The sequence below is a fragment of the Diospyros lotus genome, chromosome 14, assembly GCF_014633365.1.
Source record: "Diospyros lotus cultivar Yz01 chromosome 14, ASM1463336v1, whole genome shotgun sequence".
Lineage (NCBI taxonomy): Eukaryota > Viridiplantae > Streptophyta > Magnoliopsida > Ericales > Ebenaceae > Diospyros > Diospyros lotus.
In genome coordinates this window covers 35143911-35171218 of record NC_068351.1, presented here as the reverse complement: position 1 = coordinate 35171218, position 27308 = coordinate 35143911, and the positions used below count along the sequence as shown (strand labels likewise).

Here is a 27308-nt window from a genome sequence, read left to right as displayed (position 1 = left end):
ACTCTAAGATTATTTTAAATATAAATATTCTTAATATTAGGAATTATAATTAATGGATTATCACTTTACTATTTAAAAGGAAAGAAAAAAAATATCTAAGTACAGATTGACCCACTCATATATAGAATGATTAAAATTTTATTATATTAAATGATATTTTCTAATGTGATTGATTTCTTATTTTATTTTTATACTTAATCTAAGTTTAAAAAAATATTAGTTTTTATAATAAATTTTTAATTATTTATTTAATATTTTAATGGCAAAAGACCACAACCGTGAACTTTAAATCTTAAACTTGGGATAATCATTATTGTGCAGTCCCCATTATTCATATTTTTTGCTGCACCCTTAGTTTAAGAGCACCACACACTGTTCCACGCACATAGAAAGGGTAAATCACAGTACACGACGACCCCATCGTTCGTATTCTTAATTTTGTGAGAGGAGGTAAATTATAGATATGAGATTTTATCTTACTATATAAGATGAGAATCCAACTCACAAGATACTAGTACTAATTTGACATATCACTTATCCAATCGTTCGACTTAAATCGTTGAAGCTTAAATCTTAGAATTTATTTATTATTCACATGGAACTATGTTTGGGCGAGGGGAGGGAAGATGTATTGTTTGTCAGGGAAAGAAACGACGTCGTAGGAAGTGAACGTGTACCGTCCGGGCGACGAACCTTATGATGACGCACCACTGCCCCTAACGTTGCCCTAACAAAATCGCCCACCTCACAGAAACCCCAAACCCTGCAATCTTTCTTCAAATCCACAGATCCAATTTCACTTTTGACCCCCTCAATTTACTCCATATCTCACTTTCCCCCTCTCTTTCCATCTTCCCCGTCTTCCTCCTTCCGTTGTCAGGTGAATGATGCTTCGGAGCCTCAATCAGCCTGCGGTGTCACCTCCAGCTGCTTGTTTGTGTTTCGGTGCATCGTTTTTTTGATTCCCGAATGCAATCCGGCGGTGACGATGATGATCGCCGGGGTGAGCTCGCAGTAGACAATCGCAACCCTTCCGATCTCTGCGCCATGTCGGTCGAACTGGAGCCTTCCACTGCGATCCAGTCCCGAGATGAGAACCAGCAAGAGGAACAAAACCCAGAAAGCAATCACAAGGAGGAGAGCAAAAGCAACGGCAAGAAGAATAATAGTAGTAGTAGTGCTGGTGTAGTGAGGAGGGAGCGGCCGTCGCGGGCGTGCACGGCGAGGGCCGCGGCCAGGCTGTACGCGGCGGCGGCGGCGGACGCGGCTGCGTCAGCGTCCGAACGGAAGCAGAAGGCGGCCAGGAAGGAGCGGGTGCGCGAGGAGGAAGCGGTGCCGCCGTCGCCGCCGCAGTATAAGATTGTGACACCGCTTGTCGCGGAGCCGCCTCCATCGCAGTTGCCGCGGTGGAGTCTCCGGTCGATGTGGGAACTGGCTTCCATTCTCAATTTCTTGAATGTGAGCTGTGGAAAGTTGTGGTCTTTGTTGTTGAATATGGTTGTTCGAGTGATTTAGGGCTTGTTTGTTCTTGATTTTGCTTTACAGGTTTTTCGGCACCTTTTGAATATTAAAGTTGAATTCTCAGCAGAGGAGTTCGAGACTGCTTTGATAACACCAAACAACACTTTGGGTGATATACATATACCTCTACTCAAGGTCAGTTCTTTGTGCTAAAGCTTTTGCTTTGCTACTGCAGCTTGAGCTGTTTCTTGCACGTAATTTTTTGTGTTCATGCTCATTGATGGTTTTGAGAAGTTTAGAAATGATATCACCACTGTTTTTTAAGCATTTTTATGCCTTTCCATAGCAAGTACTGGATTGTGTAGCTCCTAAAAGTGGCAATTCGAATATCATGGTATCTTAATTCTCTCAAAAATGAAGAGCTAAACTCTGGGCTTGTTTCCTTTTGATTCTTTCCTCTGAATACTGTAGGGATTTTTGTAACTTAACAATCTTACCAGTTGGGTTTTGGTTTGTGCAATTTGTCTGGAAATCTAAAGTATCATGGAGAAGTAATTAACATTGAAAACTACTGAGAAAGAAATTCGTATAGTAACTTAAAAGTTTAAACTTCATTCCCTCATGACCATATCAATTATTTTCATTCACTGCCATCTTATGAAACTTTTCCCAATGAAAATGGTCTTGGTACTTATCTTATCATTCCCTTGCTAGAGGGTTGTGCTAGGAATGGCATTTGGCGTAAAGATTTGCCACCTTGTTATTTTTCGAAGTCAATTGACAATATGAATTCCGTGCCACCAGCCCTATTTGGGATAAGGTGCAGTTGATGATGATGATGAACTTAAAATTGATTTGAGTTTAGTGTATTTACAAATAACTTGTGAAAGTGAAGTGGGGAATGTGGAGTTTGCTTGGATTGATAGTGGAACATCAATACAATTTTGTTTTTTCCATCTAGATTTTCTTCTTGACCCAACATAGTGGATTAAGGCCTGATATGTTCAAGTTTTCTTCTAGTCATGTGAAAACCTAGAACTAATTCATTATATACTAATTTAATGGGTTGAATTTGCTTCCAAAAGTTCTATTGATGGCCTTTTTTTTTTGTTTAAATCCCAATATCCATGTTATTATCTAAAGGAAGGAAGTGGCTTTAGTGTTTTCTTATTCTAAGGTTATGTTATTACTTTAGGATGACAAATATACCCCCATAGCTTTGGTTATTTACTATTTAAACTAATGTTATACTTTAAGCATATTATAATTGCATTTCAGTTTTTCTTTTGGTGTGTGCTCTTTACTCGTAGTATAAAAGAGAAGAATTGCCCTCAAAAGGGGGTAAACTCTTATGTGAGAAGATGTATAGATGTCAGAGTATTTGATATATTTTGTGATGCAGCTAGAAGTAAAGGTTTTAAGCGAAAACCTTAGGGAAACAAAGAGAACTGGATTCCACCAGCAACTTAGGGTAAACTCATAAGTTTATTGAAAAGAAAACTGTCTTTCAAGCAAGAGAAAAGTGTTTAAATACTTCCTAGCATCAACAACCCTAAATGCAATTGAAGAAAACCCTAAAACAGAAAAGACTAAAATAGACATCAGCTGTAATTATAAAATTAAATCAATTAAAACATAAACTAATGGAAACTAATGATGGTTCTGCCCCTCATGGTCGCGCCTCCCTTTCTCGTCCCTAGGGTGTTACTTCTTTTGGTCCAATTCTTCTTCTATTTGTTTCGTTAGTCATCCTACATCATTTTGTTATTGAACTTTTATAAGCATTTGTATAGATATTGAATTCTGTACCAGTGGTATGTGTCACAACCCCAAATCTCCATGGGGTACTCTAGTTCTCTTCAGGCTAGACATTCAGTTGGTGGCTGTGGACAAGTGGAGATATTACCTAGAAAGTAGGAGGTTCATCATATGCACAGACCATGAAAGCTTGAAGTTCTTGTTCCAACAAATGGGGCACAACCAATTGTAACGGAAAGGAATCACCAAATTGATGGGGGGGGGGGGGGGGGTATGACTATATCATTCAATACAGGAGGGGTAAAGAAAACTTAGTAGCAGATGCACTATCAAGAAAGGAGGACACAGTTAGTTGCCACACCATCTCAGCCTTGGTACCAGATTGGGTACAGGAGATAACTAATAGCTACGAACACACGACATGGATCAAGGAGAGGATAACTAGGCTGACAGTACACTCTCAAGGGGAGGCAGGATATTCCTTCCAAGGCGGCTTGCTGAGATACCAAGGTTGGGTGGTTATAGGGGAAGATGATCAACTAAGAGGAAGAATCCTGCAAGCACTGCAGGACTTGCCCATAGGGGGGCACTTAGGGATACATATCACTAGGTAAGGCAGCTATTTTATTGGCCAGGCCTAAAGGAGGACATCATTAAATATGTGTTGCAATGCACCACTTGCCAAAGATGCAAACATGAGCATGTACCCTACCCTGGCTTACTACAACCACTGGAAATTTCCTCCCAAGCTTGGGAGCAGATCTCCATGGACTTCATTGAGGCCCTACCTAAGTCTGAGGGGTTTGACACCATCTTGGTGGTGGTAGATAGGCTGACCAAATTCAGTCACTTTCTTCTCCTCGCGCACCCCTTTACAGCCACAAAAGTAGCAAGGAAGCTTATGGATGGAGTTTTTAAGGTACATGGGCCACCGAAGGCTGTGGTTTCAGATTGGGATAAAATATTCACAAGCCAATTTTGGAAAACCTTGTGCTAAGGGTTGGGTATAAGACTGCAAATGTCATCAACCTACCATTCGGAGACTGGTGGACAGACCAAACGTGTCAATCAGTACTTGGAGACATACCTCAGGTTCCTTTGCTTTACAAAATCCAGGAGCTGGAACCGTTGGTTACCATTGGCTCAATGGTGGTACAATACCAACTTCCATACAGCCCACAGAAGGACCCCATTTGGGGCCCTATTCGGCTACCCTCCTCCCTTTATAATCCCGCAGTAATGCATTACACCCTGACATAAACTTTAGCTTACCACTACCTACAAGCAAGACAAGACGCTCTACAAGTCATAAAGAAGGAGCTCAGCATGGCCTAACGGAGGATGAATCAGAGGGCGGACCAGCATCACACTGATAGGACCTTCGAGGAAGGGGAAGAGGTATATCTGAATGTCAAAAGGTTCCAACAACACTTATTTCACATGGGACCTACCACTAAAATTAGCCCCAAATACTATGGTCCCTTCAGGATCTTGGTTGAGGTGGGACTAGTAGCATATCGGTTGCAACTGCCTGAAGGTGTGGGCCTACATCTAGTCTTCCATGTATCTCTCCTGAAGAAGGCAATGGGGACTACTAACGAAGCTAGCCATGAGATACTAGAGTTAAAAGAAGATATGGTAATGGAAGTCGAACCTAAGGCAGTGATAGACCGGCGAGTCATTTACAAGGATTCCTTGCCAATCACACAAGTTCTAGTTCAATGGACACACCTGCATCCAAATAACACCACCTGAGAATATTTACCGGAGCTTCTTTAATGATACCCCAAGGTGGCCAGCTTTCTTTAATTCATTTCCCTCCAATTTTCAATCTCTATTCTCTCTCTCTCTCTCTCTCTCGCTCTTTCCCTCTGATTCTTCTCTCTCTTCTTCCCGCCTATTCTCTTCTTCCTCAATTTTGGAAGAATTTCCCAATCAGATCCCTTGATATGACAGACTTGTCCCTGCATCTTTGCAAATTGCAAGGAGCCTACCCCTGCAAATTGCAGGGATAATAAAATAAAATATAAATGAAAACCAGAAAAAGTAAAAAAATTCAAAGATATTAATTCCATGTTATATTATTCAATTAATTGTATAATTGACAGATAAAAAATATTACTTTTGATGAATTTATGCTTCTTTAATTTTTTGTATATTTTTCTTATATGTTATATGAGTAATTGCATCATTTTTTTATTTGTAATCATCATTTATAATTTAGTTCTCTATAGTAGAGTAATAGATGATTTTATATATGTTGATGTTGATGCATTGTTATATTACTATGCTAAATTATTGGTTTAGGCAATATTTTTTACAAGAGCGATGATTTTATATTCTTCTATGATGTGATTTTGTTTTTAAAAAAATTATTAAAGGTGCATATGTATATTTTTTGTGATTAATTTATTGTAATGATATATTTGAAAAGGTACTCGGCATCATTTGATACCATACCAACAACAAATTCTGGTACCTTGTCTGGTATGGTAGTAAAAGTTATACTATTTCCCTCAATTGCAGCAGCATACCAAGCCTTATCCCCACTGTATGGCATGGTTTACATAAATCTAGCTCATCAGTCATTTTTATCTATGGTTATATCTTTTGTAAGGCCCTTATAATTAATATTGTAACAAAGTGTCTTCACCAAAATCTTCTTGGTTTTCCTTTGCCTCTTTTGCTAGACACCTGTTCCATTCTATCAATTTTTCTCATTGGAGCCTATAGTGGTCTCCTTCTCACATAACCAAACCATTTTAATGTTCTCATACATCATATTTTCAACAGGAACAACTTAGACATTATTACGAACAACTTGATTTCTTAATTTTTTTTTTTCCTTGTATGGCCATGCATTCATCTTAACATTCTCATCTCTGTTATGTTCATATTTTGCTCATGTTGGTGCTTTATTGCCTGACATTTTATGCTGTATTGTAAAGTTGATCTTATAGTTATCTTATAAAATTTTCTTTTAGCTTTACTAAAATCTTACAATCACCTAAAACACTAGAAGCACTTTTATTTTTTAATTATCTTGCTTTAGTTCTATGGGTAAATCCTCATTAATCTCCCCATCTTGGGAGATGATTGATTCAAGATATTTGAATTTATCTTTTTTTTTTATATGATTTGATCTTTCAGTTTTACCATAACATTATTCACACTTATATTTTTACTAAACTTTCATTCCATATATTCAGTTTTCCCTCTACCTAAGATGTTGTTTCTCTTGTGCTCCAAAAATGCTTCCAAATTATTTCTACTTTAGAGTTGGTTTAAACAACCAAATGAAATATGTTATGTGATATTGTTTGATTGAAAACAAGAGTCAAGCTTGTAACCTTGGTATTGCTTTCTAGAAAATCTTAGGAGTAGAGTGTGCATAACTATTTTATTGTTTCATGGAATTTTGAGCTAGACCTTGTATTTCTTGGTCTTCCTTGGGGGGGGGGGAATCCAAGGGTGAAAAGGTCTTGTGAATTCATGGTGAGAAGCCCTTTGGGCAATTAGAAGGGCTGAAATCTTTAGTTCTTGAATGATGATGATAGAGGTGTCCCTTGTTAGCATTCATATTTTCATATTTAATATTCTTACTTGGCTTTCAAACAACATAGCAAACCCTTAGTTAAATTTGAAGGTCTTTTATTTATTTATTTATTTTTTTCCATTGGATTGAGGGATTGTGTTAACTGACTCCAAGAGAATGTAAGGATAGAAATAGTGTCCCTAAAGAAACTTATTTATGCCCTTTGAATTAGGAACATTGTTATCTATAGAATACCCTTGTCTCTATGGTTTTGCAGAGTTCATTGTTATATATAAATGGAGAATTTGGTTCCAGAAGAACCAAATGTGGGAGATCATCCTTTTGAAGACCCTGTCCTTGGTTCTACAAAGCTTTTTAGAGGCAAAAATTTTGGGGTTCTAAGCTCATCTACCAATAAACCTTCTTAGCATTGGTTCTTTGAGTGTTTAATAATCAGATGATGTTTGGGTCAATTTCATCCTGGGGTCATTTATTAATTATCTATCTTACTTCTTCACCGCGTGGATTTTAAGCATGTGAAAATTATTTCATCCTCTTATCTATCAGAAGAAAAAAGAAAGAAGAAAAGGAAATGATTTCTTTAACATGCTATTTTTTGATAAGTTGGAGGGGTCTTGTTGATAATTATGATGTTCAGCAATGTTATTAATTGTTGTTGGTTTGGTTCATACTTCTTTCTTTTGTTATCCTTTTGTGAGAGAGTCCCTTAGGATTTTTTTCTGGATCTTCATGGTAGGGTGTGAAGTTTCTTTGCCTATCCAATATTTTGTGTTGGCTCCAAAATTTTCTAGCAGCTTTTTCTTGTTAGTATGACTTTCAAATTCCTGGTACAAATAATACTCTGCAAAGTTTTGGCCTTTATAGTTTTCCACTTTACTGCATTTTTTATTACTGTTGAAAGCATATACTCTTCTTGAGAAGCATCATCATAATTTTCCAAGATGCTTTACAGTTTGGATATATTCCATTATTTTCTGGGATATGCTTTATTATTTTGTTTCAAAATGGATTCTAAATATCAGTAGATTTGGTCATGGATAATGATGAGCGGGAAGCTAGAATCCATGTAGTTGTCTCCACCTAGTGGTATTAAGGCTTTTTGTTGTATGATTTTAATAATATATAAAAAGAGTTGATATTGTCCTTTTATTTCTATTGTCCAAGATTAATTTAATGCATTCTAAGTTTATCCTATGTACAATGCTGATTACCTTATGTATAAGAAAGAAATTTATCGGGCAACGGGTTGATCTATATTTTATAAGTTATTTGGGATTTTGTTGGTTACACGAAATCTGGGTCCTTGAGAATTTGTCTTCAAAGCACTGATTTGGATGTTATTTTTTGTACATATATCTGCTATGTCTAATGAGAGTTATTGCTGTTTCTTTATCTTGTTTATAGTGTGGTTATTTTCTGCTACAACAAGCATTCAATATTTGTTTATTTCATTTTCTACACAGGCAATTCCTCCAGTTACCCGAATGGCACTTAGCCATAATACATGGATTACCGTTCTATGCAGAAAGTTGAGAGATTGGTGGCATTGGGTAAATATTATTTATGTTCTCCTTCAAGCTTATTAGGACATTGTTACTCATTAATAGATCCCTTTTATGGTCATGAATCATGATATCCATTGACCTAATTTGGAACTTCATTACAGGTTGCAGAAGGGGAGCTACCAATAGTTGCTTCACATGGGTGAGTAACCTTGAATCTTCATAAACTGAAACTTTTGGACTTCATGCATGTTTATGGGTTTATCTTGTTCATATGTTAGGGCTGAGATTGAAGCATATAATGCACTTGATCCTGGGGTTCGTGTAGTGATTTTGAAAGCCTTATGTGATATTCGGGTTGAGGTATTATCATTGCCAAATAATTTCTTACTTTGAATAATTTCTTGCTTTGAGCTATTATCATTGCCAAATAATTTATTACTTTGGATATGTTATTCATAAAATTTACTACTGTGATCATATTTATATGGCTTCTAAGTTATTTGATGGTAGTTATGTTTTTGTGTCATTGACTGAATTACAAACAAATGATTGGAATACTAAGGAAATGATGTATGTTTGGGTCCTTAAAAACAAAAATATCACAAAGAAGAGTCCCTGGACAAGGAAAGGAGTGAAAGCACAGAAGTGTTCTGAAATGATTAGATACTCTTTTAGTTCTGAAAACTTTTCCTTTTGCTTTCTCTTTGAAATTTCTTTCTACTTATCTTTTTTGTCTTTTTTTTTTTTTTTTTAATTTTATAATTCATACAATGAAAGAATTGGAAATGATTGTTTTGTTCTGCAGCAAGAAGATATTAGGAACTATATAGACAACTCAATGAAACATGGAGTTCAACTTTCAGCATTCCGTAAAGAGCGTGTTGGTGGTGATTCTTATGGGATCTCATATTGGTAAGAGAGTTGAGTACTTGTGGATCTGATACTAGTTGCTGAAGTTTCACAAAATCTTGTTATTGATATATGGAACTGTTACTTTTTTCTGAATGATGGTGCTGTGTTTTAAAATGAGTTCTGTTGACGTTTTAGTTGATGTGTAGGTATGAAGATGATCCAATAATTGGGCATCGATTGTACCGGGAGATCAGAAAAGTAAAAGTGAAGAAAGCAAAAGGAAAGAATGTACAGCTAATTCCTAATTCATGTTACGAGTGGGAAACAGTTGCTACTAATTTGGATGAATTTCAAGATGTTTCTGTAAGTTACTATAATGATTCTGTAACATTGTTCATGTTTAAATACATTTCCAGATGCTGAATGTTTCTTTTTCTTTTACCTGCTTCTATTGCTGTTAGTAGTCATAGTTGTTTAGTAGTATCAATTATTTTTGGGGGAATTGTTGGAATTAATTGAGAAGGAATTGAGGAGGTGGTGGTAGTAGTAGTCGTAGTAGTAGTAGTTGATTTGGGGAAAATGAAGGAAATGCAATTAATTGGATTATTGTAATAAGGAATTGAACACATTTGAGTGAGAGACAGGGGGGAGTGGTCTTTCATTTGATTGGTAAATTTGCTTTTAAACTTTTGATTTTCTCATCTAATTCAGCCGTTTAACATAAAAAAGGATGAAGTGATAGGATTTGCTCCCTTATCACAGTTCTCATTTATATATTTTTACTTGTCAAGAAAAAACCATGGTCATTAATTGAAAGAATCATATGTAACTGCTGATTCAATTCAAAAGAAGACACCAAATGCTTGATTACAAATTTTAACAGCAAAAAAAGACAAAAATCCTTGAGCTTATTTATGAGAGAGAGAGAGAGAGAGAGAGAGCTTAGAGGAAACTGCTGCAACTGGTTTGGAAATTTTTTGACCTTTCACTGGAGTTTCAACGAGAAGATTTGGTCATCAAAATCATTGAGAGATGAAGAGGAGAAAGAAGAAAAGTGGTCCTATCAGCGGAAGAACCCTGTTGGCTTGTATTCATCATTTTGGGTTCCTTTATAAAATGGGACTTTTTTTTTTGGTTGTGGTGGGGGGGGATGAGTTTAATAGGTTTGAATGTTTGAGAAGGGCCTTTTTTTTTTTTAAGGGGAAGGGGAATCAGTTTAAATATCATTTAGTAAATTGGGACAAAGCTTGTAACTGCATCAAAAGGAGGATTAGGAATTAGGAAGCTTGGTCTCTATAACAAAGACCTAGTGGGAAATGGTTGTGGAGGCTTCTTATAGGCCCAATAATTTTTAGAAGAAATTAGTAGCACAGATATATGGACTTGGATAGCTTTAGACCACCTTGTCATGACTTCTCTTCCCAGCATCTAGTGATTAGAACTTAACACCCTCCCTGGTGGTGCTAAGTCAGCCTAACCTATGCACACACACAACCTTATGAGGAGCTGAGAATAGGGGACACTCACAAGCTAGAGATGGAAAGTATTGAGAGAAATTCTCTGGATGACTTTTCTGTAGGATGCAATGGCAAAATGAGGCCTCTCCCATATATAGACTCTCTCCACCTTGCAACCAATGGTAGAGATAGACTCTAATCTATGGCTAAGAGCAAGCTCTAGAACATTCTTCACTAATGTCTACTCAACTAACTAGGATATTCTCAATGGAGCCTGGAATCTAGGAGGCACTAGATTCATCTAGAAAAACTAGAACTTCTAGAAAAGTCCCGACTCTTCACAGGTAACTAGAGAATTATGGAAGCTTCAAACCTGCAGCCCCTTCCACCTTTGCTTACTGCATGAATCAAAATTCGTGTTTGGGGGGCACTACATGGAGGGGTATTTTTCAAGCTTGGGATGTTTTCTTCATCCACAGTCTTAACTTTAGAGATACGTGTTGGATAAAATTTTGGCTTGTCTGTTGGTTTGGACACAGACTGCTTAGAGAGTTTTTCTTGGATCTTCCTTTAGTGATCTAATTCTCGAGACAGAAGCAGCTTATTAAAGGGGTCCTTTTAATCACGGGGAGGGCTTTATATGAAATCTCCAGGATTGGAGATTGGACTCCTCAACTTCCATCTATGTTCAGGGCCAATCCATCACTGGTCAAGGGGAGGATGGTTGGGTATTAACATCCATTTCAGGGAGGTACTTTTATTGCCTAGTCCTTCTATAAGGTATTTGGAGTTGGAACAGGGGTTAGTTTCCATGGAAGGCTATTTGGAATGTGAGAGTGCCAGCTAGAGTGGCTTTCTTCACATGGATGGTATCTCGTGTCTCCACTCTTACTGTTAACAATCTAAGATAGAGGAAACATATTATAGTCGATAGTGCCTCTTTTGCAAGGGAAGAGGAGAATCACCTTCAGTAACCTCTTTCTGTAACTGTTTGAGAGCTTACCAGATGTTGAATCTTATTATTGCTTTCTTTGGAGTTTTTTGGATAATGTTGGCCAAAAAGTTTCTGTAGGAGTTTCTAGATTGCTTGGGTAATGGGTTTTACCCAAGTATTTAATATCAGTAAGTAGAAGTCAAGATGTGGATTTTATTCTTCTTTTGGTTTGAGTGCGGTTTCCCACTATTTCTCCTATCATCCGTAAATCAGATGATAAGTTCCTTTTAGTACCCCTTACTCTGTTTTTTTATTCTGTGTGATTTTTCTTTTCACGTGTCCTTTTGTTTCTTCTTTAAATGGCACAAATGAACACAATGGCAGCCACATATTCAAGTACAAAGAGGGAAATGAAACTGTAAAAAGGGGGGGCTTCCAGTTATCTATTTAAGCAGTAGTAGTTTTTTGTCCAAGGGCCATTAAACTATGAAGTTTGGACTGAGACTTGATTGGCTATTAGACTGGTGCTTTTAATCTATTAATGAGCTAATTCTATATTTATGGGAGGTGAGCTGATTATATCCAGGCTTTTATCTGACTGACTAGAAAATCTATATAATCAAACTTTTCTGGAGGATTTGTGAGTGTCTGCTGTCTACTTTATAATTTTGACAAAGTTTGTTTGATATAACTTGATGTTATATACTGCTGCAAGTTTTCAATTTGATCAGTATCCTTTTATATTTTAGCGGTCCTCTTAAAGTTTTGGCATGGAAGTTCTTTGTATAACTAATCCTAGTTGTAATGATAATTTTTTTTTCTCTTAGGTTGTGTTTGGATTGAGGGATTTTAAATGATGTTATTTGAATTTGTAATTTGAAATGCTTGGGTCCAAATCTATTTTTTGGATCCAAATCTAGGTGGATTGAGACCCAAATTCTATTGCTTTCAACAAAAGCACAGCCAAACAATGCTTGAAATTTCAAATTCCAAATGACCAGTGATAGAGTCAAAAACCCTATCCAAACACATCTACTGATCTATGGTATTTAGCACTAATCTTAGATATATTTATTCCTCTTCAGCCCCTTATCCTAGTCAATTTAACTTAGCCATCTTCTGTTCACAGGAGAAGCTTTTCTCAAGCAAAAATAGAACGGAGGTTTCACTTGGGAAGAAGTTGAAGAATGACATGCTACCTGAGATTGAAAAGGTCCATAAGGTAGTCAAGTTTTCCTTTGGCTTTGATACTCAACTTATTTCACTTTTCTGATGTTTGTTGACTTAATCTCCACAAGAGATGTCCATCACTTTACCTAATATTTTGGTATTAAGCTTATGAGTTCTTTAACTACCATTTGCAGAGGAAAGAGAGGCTGCTGAAGAAACAGCATAGAGAAGCACTTCTTCTTGATAATATGATGAATGTGGATGGGCTTGCTCCAGGGCGCGCCCTTCGTGATAGAAAACCTGTCACCTATACATTTGGTAAGAGCATGAACTTGGGTCTGTTTATTTCCCTATAATTTGTGGTTGGTCTTTTGGTAAAACATGAAGCTGTCACCTATACAATATGTTTTCTGCAATTAGAAAATATATATTTAGAAATCAATATATACATATATATAGCTTAGAGAGAGTGGAGAGGAGAGAGAGAGAGCAGAGGACCTAGGGGTAAATAGTAATCAATCCTTTTTTTTTTTTAATGGCTTGGGTACTCTTATCTCCAAGGTTGTCAATGTAATTGACTCATTACTATTACCATATTCATTTTCTTTTGAAGTTTTACATGTTACCTTATTTCATTTTTTCTTCTTTTTGATGAAATGTCTCCTTACTGTTATGATGGATCATTTTACAGATGATTATGACCGATCAATAAATGAAGCTATCAAGATAACCAAGTAAGGATTTTGTCAGTGACAGTCCCATTTGATAGTTCACATAGGGCTACATGCCACGCCCATGTTTGGGAAGAATTTTCTTTTTCATCTATATGCTGCAGATGATTGACCTTACCTCTTTTTTATTTCATTCATTCTGAAACCAGGCGGAAACAGCCATCTCCAGAGCCTACTGTTAGAAGAGAGATGGCTACAAAAACTGATGCATCTGTAAATGGTAGTTGGAGTGGTCCTTCACAGATTCCTCCGCAAGCCTCTTTCGAGGCACCATCTCCAATGTCAGACTATGACGAAACCAATATGGACAATGAACCTGAACCATTAGACCGCAGGTAGTCTTAATTTCTTCCTACCCAAAACTCTTTTATTGGTGGCATAATTCGGCGATGCATTTACTGATATCCTTCTGATATTCCAGCAATCGGCGAAGACAAAGGCCACAGCGTTATTCGGCAAAAGATTTTGTTGAAGCAGTTTCAGACAATGAGGCTGACTTTGATAGTGATGATGATATAGTTGGAGAAGCTGTATATGACGAAGAATACTTGAGACAGCGGAAGCAGAAGAGGAAATCATCAAGCAGCTCCGAGGGAGATGAGGAGTATCACTGGGATGAAGAAAATGCTGAAGAGGAAGAAGAAGATGATGAAGACGATGATTCCTTAAGTATTAGTGAGGATACCGATGAGCCCAAAAAATTCAAAAAATTACCGGGCCGAACTAGAAGGGAATCTAAATTAAGGTCAGTTGATGAGCTCCAGTCGGGTCTGAGACGTAGTAAAAGGGCTACCAGAAACCATATCAATTACAGACAATATGAAATGTCAGAGTCCGAGACAGAGTTGGCCAAACCTGAGAAGTCGATTGCTTCTGACGAATGCACTGATAGCGATAATGCCGAGTTTTCAACAGGGAGTCAAGACTCAATGGACGAAGATGAAGAGGACGATAATAAGGAGAGAAAAGAAGTCCGTCAACATGTAGAAGAGCATCCTGAGATGGTAGAAGAAGAAGACCATAACCAGTCACCTGAGAAATCAAATGGCCCAGATCAAGATGAAGCCGGAGGTGCAAGAAAACGACGGTTTCTTGACCTAAATGAGCTTGCCCCAGGTTCTGGCTTTGAAGATGGTCCCAACACAACGTTGAAAGGCGATGATGCAGATGACTTGTAAGCCTGGAAGTTGCATTTTGCTAATGGGAAAAGCTGGTTGTATGATATATCAACTATATAGTTTTCCTAGGAGCCCTTGAAGTTATGGTTAGAGGGCTACTTCCATTAGGGTTCTTCTTCATGAGCTGGGGCCGTGATTCTGGGACCATTATGTAGATTGAGTAGTCAATTTTTTAGTTTGCCTATATTCGAAAGAACCTACGGCAAAATGAATGGGAAGAAAGGTATTCTGAGATCCCTAGTCTTCTGTTGTCTGGTCACTTGACAGTAAGCTCTTTGCCTTGTATGCTTTGCCAATGTCATGTCATGTTCTAGCCCCATTGTTTAATCTTCTAAGAAGCAACAATGGCTGCTGCTACTGGTAATCATGGTTGGTTTAGAATTTTGGATTCAAGGCAGTTTTGAATATGACTTCCAAATGTGACAAAAATGAAATTGATGGAGATCTTGTCAGACAAAGACAACTGGCAGAGACTCAACAAATTACTTGAACGAATTCTGTAGGTCCTCAAATATCCCAAATTTATCTAAAAATAAGGTGCTGTGACAGTAAAAAAAGAACCACTCCTAGTCGTCGAAATTAGGTTGATAAAGAGACTTATCTACATAGGTGTTAAAAACTTGCCAATAAACCCCCCCCCAAAAGGGGTTGTTCTAGTCACATGAAGCAGATACCGATTGCTTTGGGTTGATTTGGGTAAGTTTTAATTCGGGTGGCTTTGATTTTTAAACCCAAAATTTTGATTAATATAAGTACGGAAATCTTTAAATCCAAAATCCAACCAATATCATGCTAAACCCTAATCAAATTGAACCAGGCCAAGAGTTTGAAATAATCTTCTTGGACCAAGCAAGAAAGAAAAGGAAATAACCCTCTTGGGACCATCTTCTCTCCATCACACAATAAGTCATTTGCTGCAATTGTTTAGGTTAAAATATCACCCACTTCAGATCTAAGCTTTGATCAAGTAATTCATGCATTTTCAACCTGACTCAAAATGCACTTGGAGCCTACCTGCAGCCCATATGGATTAAAGTAAACTGATAGTTAAATGGAGGTGCCTCCCAGGCCTTGGTTTCATGCCTCCACACTGGCTAATCAAACCTCCAACTTCATCTTCGCCGGCTCCGGTTATCCACTCGCCGAGGACTCAACAAGGTTCGACTTGATTTTGTTTCAAATTTCTTCTCTCTCTCTCTCTCTCTCTCTCTCTCTCGGCTTTTGACATGATTTTCCATCAGTTCATCCATGGCGAGACCTCCCTGTTCAGACAAACTGAGCGTGAGAAGGGGCCGTTGGAATGAAGAAGACGATGCCAAGACACTTGCTCATGTGCCCAAAAATGGAGCTGGAAACCGGACTACTACTGTTGCCAAGAAAACAGGTTTTCTTTATTATCCGATCAGTTTGTTCGGTTCCTGAATCTCTGCTAAAATCCCATGGTGATCTGAGGCTATTTAATCATTTCCATCTCTTTCTTTGGACAACACTTGCGCCATGTGTGTGGTTTCTGCAGGGCTTGGGAGAATCCGGTGGAGTTCTAACTGTCTCAGACCCGAGGTTCGGCATGAGAGCTGCAGCTTCACACCTCGAGAAGAGGAGCTGATCATTAGGCTTCATGAAGTTATTGGCAGCAGGTTGATTTCAAACTCTGTCAAATGCTAATTCATCTTCCTTCAGAACTTTTGGTTCTAAGATTTTGTTTCTACTACAACTAGGGGTGTGCAAAATTTCAGTTTGACGGAAATAACCAAAATGAATCAATTGAAATAGTTGGCTTGGCTTTGGTTTGATTCAATTTTAATTTTTGAAAATTTCGGTTAATTTTGTTTGATTCGATTAGATTTTTGTGTTGAAAATAACTAATCAACCAAATATACAAAGCGACGTCGTTTCTATCCCAAGTGCGCACGCTAAAGAAGAAAGGAAGAACATAAGTCATAAGACCCTTGGCCTTAGACTTCCTCCTTCTAGCTTTGCCTTCAGCCTTCGACCGACAAACATTGTCCCTGTCCCTTGTCAGTTGTCGTCGTCTCCATTTTCCTCTTTGTTTCGACCGACAACTCACGAGTAGAATAGAGAATCGAGTCCCCTTTGCCTTCGACCTTCATTTTGCCGCCTTCCTTTCGCCTTCACTCATTGACGTTGTTGTCCCCGTCTTCCTCTTTGTTCCAATTGGCTACTGGCGAATCACGACTAAAACCGACTCACCCTTCCCTATCCTCTTTGCTATGACTAGCGACCGACAGAGGTGAGTTTTAGTTAAGATTTTTCGATTTTTTGGTAGTTTTTGGTTTTGTCAATTTTTTGATCTTTCAATTTATTCATTTTTTTTCAATTTTTTTTTTGTATTTGCTCGATTTATTTGGTTGGTTCAATTTTTTCAAATTTTTTGGTTTGTTTAATTGGTTCAATTTAATTTTTTAAAATAATTCAATTTTTTCAATTATTGAATTACTGAAATGACCGTTTGGACACCTCAACTACAACTATATCGAAATTGGACTTTGCCCTGAAATGACCGTTTGGACACCTCAACTACAACTATATCGAAATTGGACTTTGCCCTGATGTCTTATGGCTCAGGTGGTCTATAATAGCCCAGCAGCTTCCGGGGAGAACAGACAATGATGTGAAGAACCATTGGAACACCAAATTAAAGAAGAAGCTCTTTTCAATGGGGATTGATCCCATTACTCACAAGCCGTTCTCCAAGCTCCTTGCTGATTATAGAACCATCAATGGCGGCCTCCCAAGAGATGGGGCTCGAATTGGGTCCCTGAAGAATGCATTAGCCCCCAAATCAGAGCAGCCTCTGATCCCACAAGAAGCATTTCCAGACTTCAACCCCAATCTTCCACCAAGCCCCCACGCAGACTCCATTGAAGACAGTTTCTTGAACAACAATGCGAATGGTTCGCTCGATCTCCTGGCTCAGCTCCAAGCCATCTCTCTAGTTGCAGCAGCCTCCCACGGCACCAGCCACAGCAGGGAGGCGCCATTAAACCCCTCGCCGAGCTTCTGCTGGAGCGATTTTCTTCTCGAGGATCCATTTCCACAGCCTGATGATCAGCAGAATGAGATGCTGCTGCTGCTGCAAAGTGATGTGAAAGAAGAGGAGAAACAAAGCTCTGGTGCAGCTGAAGAAATGGGAGATGACTGCTATGGCACCACAAGCTGCAGCAGCTTTGAAGCTTCATCATCATCTTATGATAGATCCTTTGTTGAAGCCATGCTTGATGGACAAAATGACATGCTCTTGGATTTCCCAGAAGAACCATTCTTCCACTCAATTACCAACAATTAATCAACTTCATAGGATATGTAAGTGAAAGAGCCCAGAAGAAGTAGAGATTGATATCATATATACAATTATCACTTTGGTTGCTCCAAATGATAGTGCTTTGGCAAAGTTGAGTTGTTAGCTAAAAGCCCTTTGCTTTGATTTTGTTATTGTTTCTAAATGATCAAATCAATTAGTTTAATTGGGTTATTTGATTTTCACCATCCCCACAACCTCAATTGCACGAAACCAAAAACGAGAAACGGATATGATATGATATGAAATAGAAATAAGAAAATGACATTTTTTTTAAAAAGTAAGAAATGAAATTGCGAGAAAATGTGTAAATAAAAATAGTTATTTAATCTAAAAATAAATATAAATTTCATAACGCATTCAAACAAATTTTAAAAAAAAGAAATTAAAAATTTTGAGTTAGACAAGGAATATAGATTTTTTTCCATCTTTTATCTCTTTGTTGACAAAATCACGTTTTTGATATGTTTTTAATATTACAAAATAGTTTCAAAACATTTTTTAAATTGCATAAATGGGTCTGAAATGTTTTTTTGATATTTTTTGACGTTTTGAAAATGAAAATGTTTAAAAAATGTCAAAACAATGCCTCCGAGATGCTCTCGTGCATCATACCTCACAACCCAAAACTAAACTTACAAAAAAAAAATAAGGGAGACATTATTTCTAATTCAATATGAAAAGATATATATATATATATAGATACATATTTAAATACAGTTGATTATAAGAACGAAATGTGTGTATTAAAAAGAAGACTACTCATAATATGGTTGACGTGATGCATATATACATAAAATAGTTAAGATTCGTAATTTGGACAAGTGCAAAAATATGAAATGAACCATTGCCAAGTAAGTTAGAAATGAATAAAATTTGCAGTAGAAGAGTAAGAAAAACTTGATATTAGATATAAAATATAACTATGAATACAAATGATTATAGATTTAGAATTATAAAATCTTATTAAATGCATGCGCACGCACGAGGGGAGGGGAAGGAACACTCTTAGGAATTATATATTAGAGTGTGTGTGAGTTAGAGGCACGTTAATTTAGGATTTATATAAAACTTTATTCATGTGAGCCAAGCTTTAGGGTTGAATTGAGCTCAAGTTTGGAAATTGGTTCGTTGAATCGAGCTTGTGGGGAGAGAATGTGGGGGGGGGGGGGGAGGAGGAAAACTCTTAGTCATTATATATAAGAGTGTTCATAAGTTAGAGATAATTTAGAATTTATATAAAACCTGATTCATGTGAGTGAAGCTTTAAGGCTAAATTGAGCTTGAGCTTGGGGAAAGGGGGAGGGGAAAAGTCTTAGTCATTACACATAAAAGAGCGTTTGTAAGTTAGAGGTAAGTTAATTTAGGATTTATATAAAACTCAATTCAAGTGAGCCAAGTTTAAGGTTGAATTGAGCTCGAGATTGGAAATTGGTTCGTTGAGTCGAGTTTGAGTTCAATAATTCTCAGTTTGACTCGATTCAATTGCAATCTTATAGATCGATATATTTTTTTCAACGTTGCACTCGGATAGGGTCAATTAACCATATCATTTGTCTTTTTTGGAATTCAAAATTTAATGTTTTGTTATATAATTGTTAGAAACATTCTAATGTGAATTCTAATTTACCTTAGATTTATATTCAAAATTTGATGGATTTGAAATGACACCAATATAGAAATCATTTCAAATAATAAAATTTAAAATGACATCATTTAAAATATCTTTTTCCAAATATAATCTAATAAAAGTGTCTATCTCAAACATAAAATAAAGGCTTAATATATATAGTGGCCCTCAACAATTAAACATTATGACGTTTGGCCCCTGGTGTGCAAAACATTAATATTCAATATCCCAACTATTAAAAATTATTATTTTGATTTCTTACTGTGACCGAGAGTAAATGAACCCATTATTTATGCTATGTAGGATGCTACGTTAACAAGACACATCAGGTTAGACTTAATATATAAATATGATATTTGGACTCTCAACAATTAAAAAATTTGATATTTAGTCCTTTATATGAAAAAAAAAAATGTCAGATTAGATGTTAAAAAAATGACCTAAATTTTGGAAAAAGGCTTAAAAATTTTATAAAAATGATCTAAAAATATTTTAATAAAGACAAAAATATTTTAATAAAGACCTAAATTTCATGAAAAGTCCTAAAAATTTAATAAAAAAAGACAAAAATATTAAAAAAAAGAGACTGATTTCATAAAAAGATCTAAAAATTTCATAAAAAAGACATAAAAATATTCAAAAAAGACCTAATTGAAATTGTGATAACAGGAATTCAAATGAAAAACAAAAAAACTTCATTAAATCCATAAATCTTGTTCACAAACTATCAAATGAGATCTTAAATAATAAGTGACAAAATAAACCCTATCAATTTATTTTTGAATATTTTTAGTTTTTTTTTCATGAAATGAAATTTTTAGGTTTTTTTTAATAATATTTTTAGTTTTTTTAATAAAATTTGTAGATCTTTTTATGAAATTTAGGTATCTTTTTAAATCAAATTTGATCTTTTTTCATATCACAGACCAAATATCAAATTTTTTAATTGTTGAGAGAGTAAATGTCATTTTTTTTAATTATTAAGAGATCAAATGTCATATTTATATAATAAATCTAATCTGATGTGTTTGCTGACGTGGTGTTCACCTCGTGAAAATAGACGCATTCATGAACATGCTAATGTTCCATCATAATAAAGACTTAAAATAATAATTTTTAATAGTTAAAATATCGAATCTTGATGTATTATATATTAAGGACTAAACAATAAATTTTTTAATTATTAAGGGATCACCTTATGTATTAAGCCTAAAATAAAAGACCATGATGATTAATGTTATCAAAGAGTTTTATGTAAAATATATGTAATGCAACAATGGAGTGTAAGAGATACTTGACGATAATAATATGTGATAAGTATTTTGAATTGAGTTGTCCTATGACCATATTATACATCACTCAAATTAAAAGAAAACTACATTCATATAACAAGTATTTTGAGTTTCCAAAACTGATTTGTTGCTCGCGTGACACTGACGAGACAAATCATTAGGGGTGGGACCCAATTGTTGGACCCTACCAAGAACTTTCAGAACTAAGCACTTACCACCGTACCAAAAGCTATACCCGTTACCAGAGACGCAACTCTTTATCCCTATCTACATTATGGGTTTGCAACCCTTTCCTCAGGTCTCAACAGGCAGTCTCACGGAGCCGTTGAGGCTATGGCTATAGACCAACAGTCCCCCCCAGTGCACCAGATGAGACTTGAACCTGCAACTTGTTCTGAATCTAGTTGGACCACACTAGGAACCTTTAAGACTTAGTGCTTACCATTGTGTCAAAAAGGTATAACTGTTAGCAAATACGCAACTCTTTATCTTTATCTATACTGTGAGTTTGTAACCCTATCTTTAGGTCTCAACATGCAATCTCACGAAGCCGCTGAGGCTATGGCTATGGACCAATAGTCCCCCTCAGTGTACTAGAGGAGACTCGAATCTGCAACCTACTCTGATACCAATTGGACAACTTTCAAAACTAAGCGCTTACCATCGTGCCAAAAGTTATAACTATTAGCAAACGCACAACTTTTTATCCATATCTACACTGTGAATTTGCAACCCCATCTCCAGGTCTCAATAAACAATCTCACGAAGCTACTGGTGTGATACCCCATGTTTTCATGAGGTTAACACGTAATTTAAATGAGTTTGAAATGTAAAAAAATTGGCTTAATAGTAAAATAAGTCACCGAATCAATGACAGGGAATACCCTAGAGCGTAAATATCTAAGGGAAAAGCTATGACATTCACAAGTATCTCAAGCCGAGATTTATGATACAAAAAAAAAAAATCAAATCAGATACGATTTTTGGTACAACTAAGAGTCGGCCTAAAAAATCGAATGATGGTAAGAGACTTTCGGAAAGTCAACAAAACCCTAAGAAGATTCATATTTTGCATGAGAAACAACCTTTAAATAGTTTCAAGATGAAACAAAAGGGTTTGCGATCAAAACATGTATTCGGGTCTAAGTATAATTTTTAAATCTAGTTAAAAAAGGATCGAAAATGATATTTTTCCAAATTTGTTCGGCCAATTGAGAAGCATGGGACTAAGGGGTTCAAGTGGTAAAATATCAAAGTTTGAGGACTTGAAATAAGGACCAAAATACAAAAAAGAAATAAGTTAAGGGCCAAAGTGTAATTTTTGAAACTTGATGCCAACAGCATGGCTGACCTGCCGCCTCACATGGAGCCAAAATCCGGTGATGGGACAGCTAGACCTTGCCAGGGTATGACCTCCATTGTCCTAGGAAGCGTGTGGGTGAAGCTATGGTCGGTGATTGGCCAAGGGATGGCCAGATTTCGTCTATAAATAGGCGAGTGTTTCGGCAAAAAATAGAGTATCAAATCTCTAGAGTTTGAGAGTTTTTTTGAGAGATTGGTTAGAGGTTTTTTGTTCCTCGTGTCTTGGAGAGCATTTCTGGAGAATTTAGTGAGATTTCGTGTGGTTTCGAAGCTTGGCCGAAAATTGCAATGGTCGCCGGAGTCGAGACTTTGGTTGTTTGATTGGGGTCTTCTAGTAGTTGTTTTGGATATCCAAGGATGCTAATAGGATCAACTTGAGGAAGGTTTCAAGGTGGTGCAAAAGTTCGGTGATCGGAGTAGTCGCTAGCGACTAAAAAAAGCTTGAAAACGACTGGTGCGTGTAGTACTCACGCGAGTCTTCAGGGACAAGGTGCATGGCTAGCGCGTGGGGATGAGGTATTTTCTATAATTTTTTTTAATATTTTTAGAAAAATATTTTATGATTTATGGTGGTGGAAAATTTGATAAAAATACTTGATAAGATATTTATTTTGAAATTTTTGAAGAGAAAATAAAAAGAAAATAAGGAGAAATTAGGAAAAATAGATATTGATATTCCTTTGAATAAATATGATGGCTAGGGATAATTGAGACTCAAGGTTAAGCAATAGTATGCCTAGCACGAGAATCGAGGTCGAGCATGAATTTCGAGGAATCCTGAATTAAGTTCAAGGTAAGATTTCGGTACTTATACTCCTATTTTGTGTAAAGCTCTTGTATGCAAACTCATATTGTTTTCTTACGTGAAATCACGTGGCATATTTGAAATGTGTTTTCTTGAAAAATATATGTCGTTGGTTTTCAAAATTTTGCATTCATAAAATTCGTGTGGCCATACTGTTGTACATATTTGTTGTTGCCTGAAGGCAAAAGTCTGGATATTGTTGGTCCCCTTGACACAATATAATGGCCATTCAAGATAGGGGTGAATTGAGTGATTAAAAACTTATTTAAATTGAATTCTTTCCTTTTAAAAACTCTTGAGTTTTTCTTATATAAAAAAAATACTTATTATAAATATATATGTTATCTAGTGTGATAGCAATATAAATATACAAACAATAATAACAACACAAGAATATATTTTTGTTCGGTGTCTCCAACACCTGTTCCACTATCTCAAGGTCAACCCAACACTTGAGGTTCCATTAAAATCACATCTAGGTTTTCCAACAAACTCGCCTAGGGAACTTTTACACAACACCAAAGTTTTCTCCTTAGCTCACCCCAAAAACTATTACAATATAATAATACACCTAGATTACTTGGGCTCTAGGATGCCACTCACAATCCACAAATTAAAGTAGTTACAATGTAATCCTAAGTCCAACAATCTTGGACAAATATGGATATGAATACAAAAATAATTATACAAGACAAATATAAATACAAATACAATTTACCACAAATGGATAGAATATCTTCTTCTCATTTATCTTGGGCTCCAAAGGAATATCTTTGAGCTTGAGCCTTGGATTGATTTTCTTGAGTGCTTGGGTGTGCTTTAGAAAGATAGGAAATGATAGAGCATTAGCCTTCTCCAGATTTCTCCTCTTGATATTTATAATGAAGCTTTCCAAACGACTTGTAATGACTAGAAAAATCCGATTGTTGGAGTTTGGCAGTCAACTGTTCTAATCAACAGTTGACTTCGTGACACCCATAGTCGATTCTCGAAACCGACAGTCGATTAGCTAAAACTCGCTCTTGGCTACCTCGACTCTGCATAACACATAATCGACTGTCCCTTGCTGAAAGTCGACTTTCAGTCCAGATTATGAGGAAAATAAGATTTTGCTTTGATGATACAATCTATAACATATATACATTATAGTATATTTACATTTCTTTAATTTAAGTAAATGTCATTTACTTTAATACATAAATGTAAATAAGAAAATACCCCCCATTTGGATTCAATAAAAATATCTAAAAAATCAAAACCCAAATCAATAAAAAAATAGAATTTTTGTTTTAGAACAAATTCGGGTTTTGGTGATTTTACCACATTCAAAATATATAATTTCCATTTTTTGAAAAAATCATTAAAAATTATTTTAACAATAATGAATATTAGCAATTAAAATACCGAAAGATAGTTTTCCAAAAAGAAAACATTTTCTTATATGTCCCCTTATAATGTGTCAATATTTCACTTAGAACAAATAATATTTCTTGGTTCATTTTGATACATAAAATATTAAAATACTTAAAATAAGTTTTTCACCATAAAACATATCAAAATTCTATTAAGGGATTTAAATATACCAAAAATAGTTTTACTAAAATTATGTTTTGTTAAATATCAAAATACACAATAGGTTAATTGGAGTAATTTGGCTCAATAGATGTCCCCTGAGAAATGTTATGCATGCGCCGTGAAAAAGCTCTCATGAGGAAGACCATAAGCCTAAGGGACAATGGATGTGGTGTTTTGTATGACTTTTATGAGATTGAGCTAAAGTAACATGGTTAGGGACCGCCCGAGAGGTGCTAGAATGTGCCATTGAGAAAGCTCTTGTTAGAGGAGGCTGACATGTTAACAAGGCACTTTGGAATAATTCTTGTTGTTTCCTTATACATTTTGTACCTGTTCATGCATATATATAAATTGTTTGTAGTTCTCACTAGAATGTTCATCTTTTAATTGGACTGTGTCCTTGGAATATTCAAACATTCCAAGTTTGACAAATAGCTCTAAGGGAAATGAGATAGTTGAAAAATAAGCTTATTTTACTTAATGTAATATGTTTTTGCATGTCTTTAATTATGTGCGAGTAATTCAGTTAATGATTAAAACTCATGCGAACCTTAGTATGTTTTCAATCATGTTTGAGACGTTTAGCTAATGCTTACAAGAGATAATATCCATGCAATATGTTTTGTAGACATATTGAATAATTTCTTATATGATAAATAAAGTGTTATGCTTATATACCATATCAGGTTCGATCTAGTTTTCGCATTTGTAATAATATCACATGTCTAGTTATTTGATTATTGGGTTTGATAGGTTGAGAAGGTGAAATTTGAATTTTTGAGAATTGTTTGTATATTAGCGGTTGTGGTGTGAGAAAAAAAGTTTTTAAAATCTTAAATTATAACACATAGGAAGAATTTGGGATGTTACAGTTAGGGCTATGGCTATGGACCAACACTACTTCCATAATTGAGGCCCACACCCTCAATCATTTGTTGCCACGTTAACGTCAAACAACGTTACGCAGGCAACTGATCAAGACTTTTAAGTTTCATGTAAACTCAAATGCAAATCAATCGAGATTGAATTAAATTTTTGAATTAAAAATCAACACAATTATAAGTAAAATCATTAGCCTAATCCAATTAAATTTGAGTTGGATCAAATTAGTTCTAGGCTCCAAAGTTTAAAAATCATATCAAGATTTTATAATATAAAATATATATTACACTCAAAAATATTAAGACGTATAAAACTTAATTTAACATAAATTTCTTAATAATGTAGATTTCATATCGAGTTTTATAACAATATTTGAAATATTATACAAATTTTATAACGTTATATAAGATTATTCAATTTTTTTAATATTATATGATATTACATAAATTAGATAATATTATACAAATTTCATAATAGTGTATGAAATATTATACAAATTTTATAATATTAAATAAAATTACATAGTTTTCATAATAATATATAATACTATATAGATTAACTAATATTACACATATTTCATAATAATGTTAGAAAATTGTATATATTTTGGAATATTTCATAATATTAAATGAATTTTATAATAATATTACAAATATTTCCAAACATTATTAGATTTCATAATACGAAGTAATATTACACATAACATAATATACGTTGATATAAATTCTAATATTACAATATTGTGGGATTTTATTAATTTTAACATTAAATGATATTTTAATTTATATTACATCAATTTTAATTTATAGAATGTGTTAAAAAATGAAAAATATATTAAATTGTAATAAAAATTAAAGTTCAAATATTATTGTAAAAAAATAAAATATAATAACTAAATTTATTAATAAATTCAAAGTTTGAAAGTTTAGTGTAATTTTTTTATTTGTATTAATAAAACATTTAATTTATGCACCAGTATAGACAACCTTAGTATTATCTCTCCATTTTAGAACCTACACTAGAGATTGAACTCGACTACCATTAATGGCAAACTAATCCAACCACTGCATCTCCGTTTCCACTATGTTCTCCGACCATCGCCTTCATTGTAATCCACCAACCACCATCTCCTTATCTTTTTCATTCTTTGATGATCAACTATTATCACGACCATCACACAACCACCATTAAACACGAAATCCATCAAAAACCACCAACCACCTCAACCATCACCAGTTTGTTGTTTTGTGATGCCTTATAGTCGTTGGTCCACCAATAAGTTTTCAGGGACTCTTCAATTTTATGATCTACACACACATAGTGGAAGTGTCGGGATTTCGAGTTAAATGGACATAAATCTTAAGTTTGTATACTAATTTTTTTTTATATTACTTAATTGCCTATATTTTTTTATTTTTTTTTCAAGAAGAGCAATTATTAAAGGGCATAATAATTTGAGGGGAATTAAGATCTTGAGTCAAAAGACCAAGTGCAATTTTAGAAATTGAGGAGAGGCAATTGATCATGGAGACAGACTCAAGGCTTGCCCTTTCGAATAGGCACAAATTATTAACACTTGCATGGAGGTAGACTCGAACCCACAACTTTGCGATAATTTAAGCTCCCAAATATGTGCTATGAACCGCATATGTTATCTCGGGAGATTAGAGTTTAGGGTAATATGTAATAAATATAATTTTTTTTAAGTAAGATGTAATTATTGCACATTATTTCTACTAAATATATTAGTTGATAATAAATATATCGTATTTTATAATATTTCATCAATCAATAAAATTATTATAAGACAAAAAAATAAAGTATAATAAATGTAATTTACC

The 27308-nt window shown here is 35.2% G+C and overlaps 2 protein-coding genes across 2 annotated transcripts; both read left to right on the top strand.

Annotated features, from left to right (window-relative positions):
* Positions 1-722: 722 nt before the first annotated feature.
* On the top strand, positions 723-14836 carry LOC127790340 (DDT domain-containing protein DDR4-like). Its single transcript, XM_052319804.1, has 12 exons — positions 723-1458; positions 1546-1656; positions 8239-8325; positions 8442-8479; positions 8559-8640; positions 9086-9192; positions 9339-9495; positions 12653-12745; positions 12888-13011; positions 13385-13427; positions 13574-13759; positions 13846-14836. Exons 1-12 carry the CDS (start codon positions 970-972, stop codon positions 14600-14602), a joined length of 2274 nt encoding a protein of 757 aa, XP_052175764.1. The 5' UTR covers positions 723-969; the 3' UTR covers positions 14603-14836.
* Positions 14837-14981: 145 nt separating this feature from the next.
* LOC127790341 (transcription factor MYB35-like) lies at positions 14982-18098 on the top strand. The gene is made up of 4 exons (XM_052319805.1): positions 14982-15760; positions 15844-15986; positions 16119-16239; positions 17189-18098. The coding sequence occupies exons 1-4, from the start codon at positions 15654-15656 to the stop codon at positions 17907-17909; spliced, it is 1092 nt and encodes a 363-aa protein (XP_052175765.1). The 5' UTR covers positions 14982-15653; the 3' UTR covers positions 17910-18098.
* The last annotated feature ends 9210 nt before the right edge of the window (positions 18099-27308 follow it).

Excerpts from the sequence above, each read along its gene's own strand:
- LOC127790340 (XM_052319804.1), top strand. The coding sequence starts at position 970 with ATGCAATCCGGCGGTGACGATGATGATCGCCGGGGTGAGCTCGCAGTA. Across the intron at positions 13,012-13,384 it reads ACCTGTCACCTATACATTTG|ATGATTATGACCGATCAATA; the intron begins GTAAGAGCATGA and ends ATCATTTTACAG. Across the intron at positions 13,760-13,845 it reads CCTGAACCATTAGACCGCAG|CAATCGGCGAAGACAAAGGC; the intron begins GTAGTCTTAATT and ends CTGATATTCCAG.
- LOC127790341 (XM_052319805.1), top strand. The coding sequence starts at position 15,654 with ATGGAGGTGCCTCCCAGGCCTTGGTTTCATGCCTCCACACTGGCTAAT. Across the intron at positions 15,761-15,843 it reads CTCGCCGAGGACTCAACAAG|TTCATCCATGGCGAGACCTC; the intron begins GTTCGACTTGAT and ends ATTTTCCATCAG. Across the intron at positions 16,240-17,188 it reads CATGAAGTTATTGGCAGCAG|GTGGTCTATAATAGCCCAGC; the intron begins GTTGATTTCAAA and ends CTTATGGCTCAG.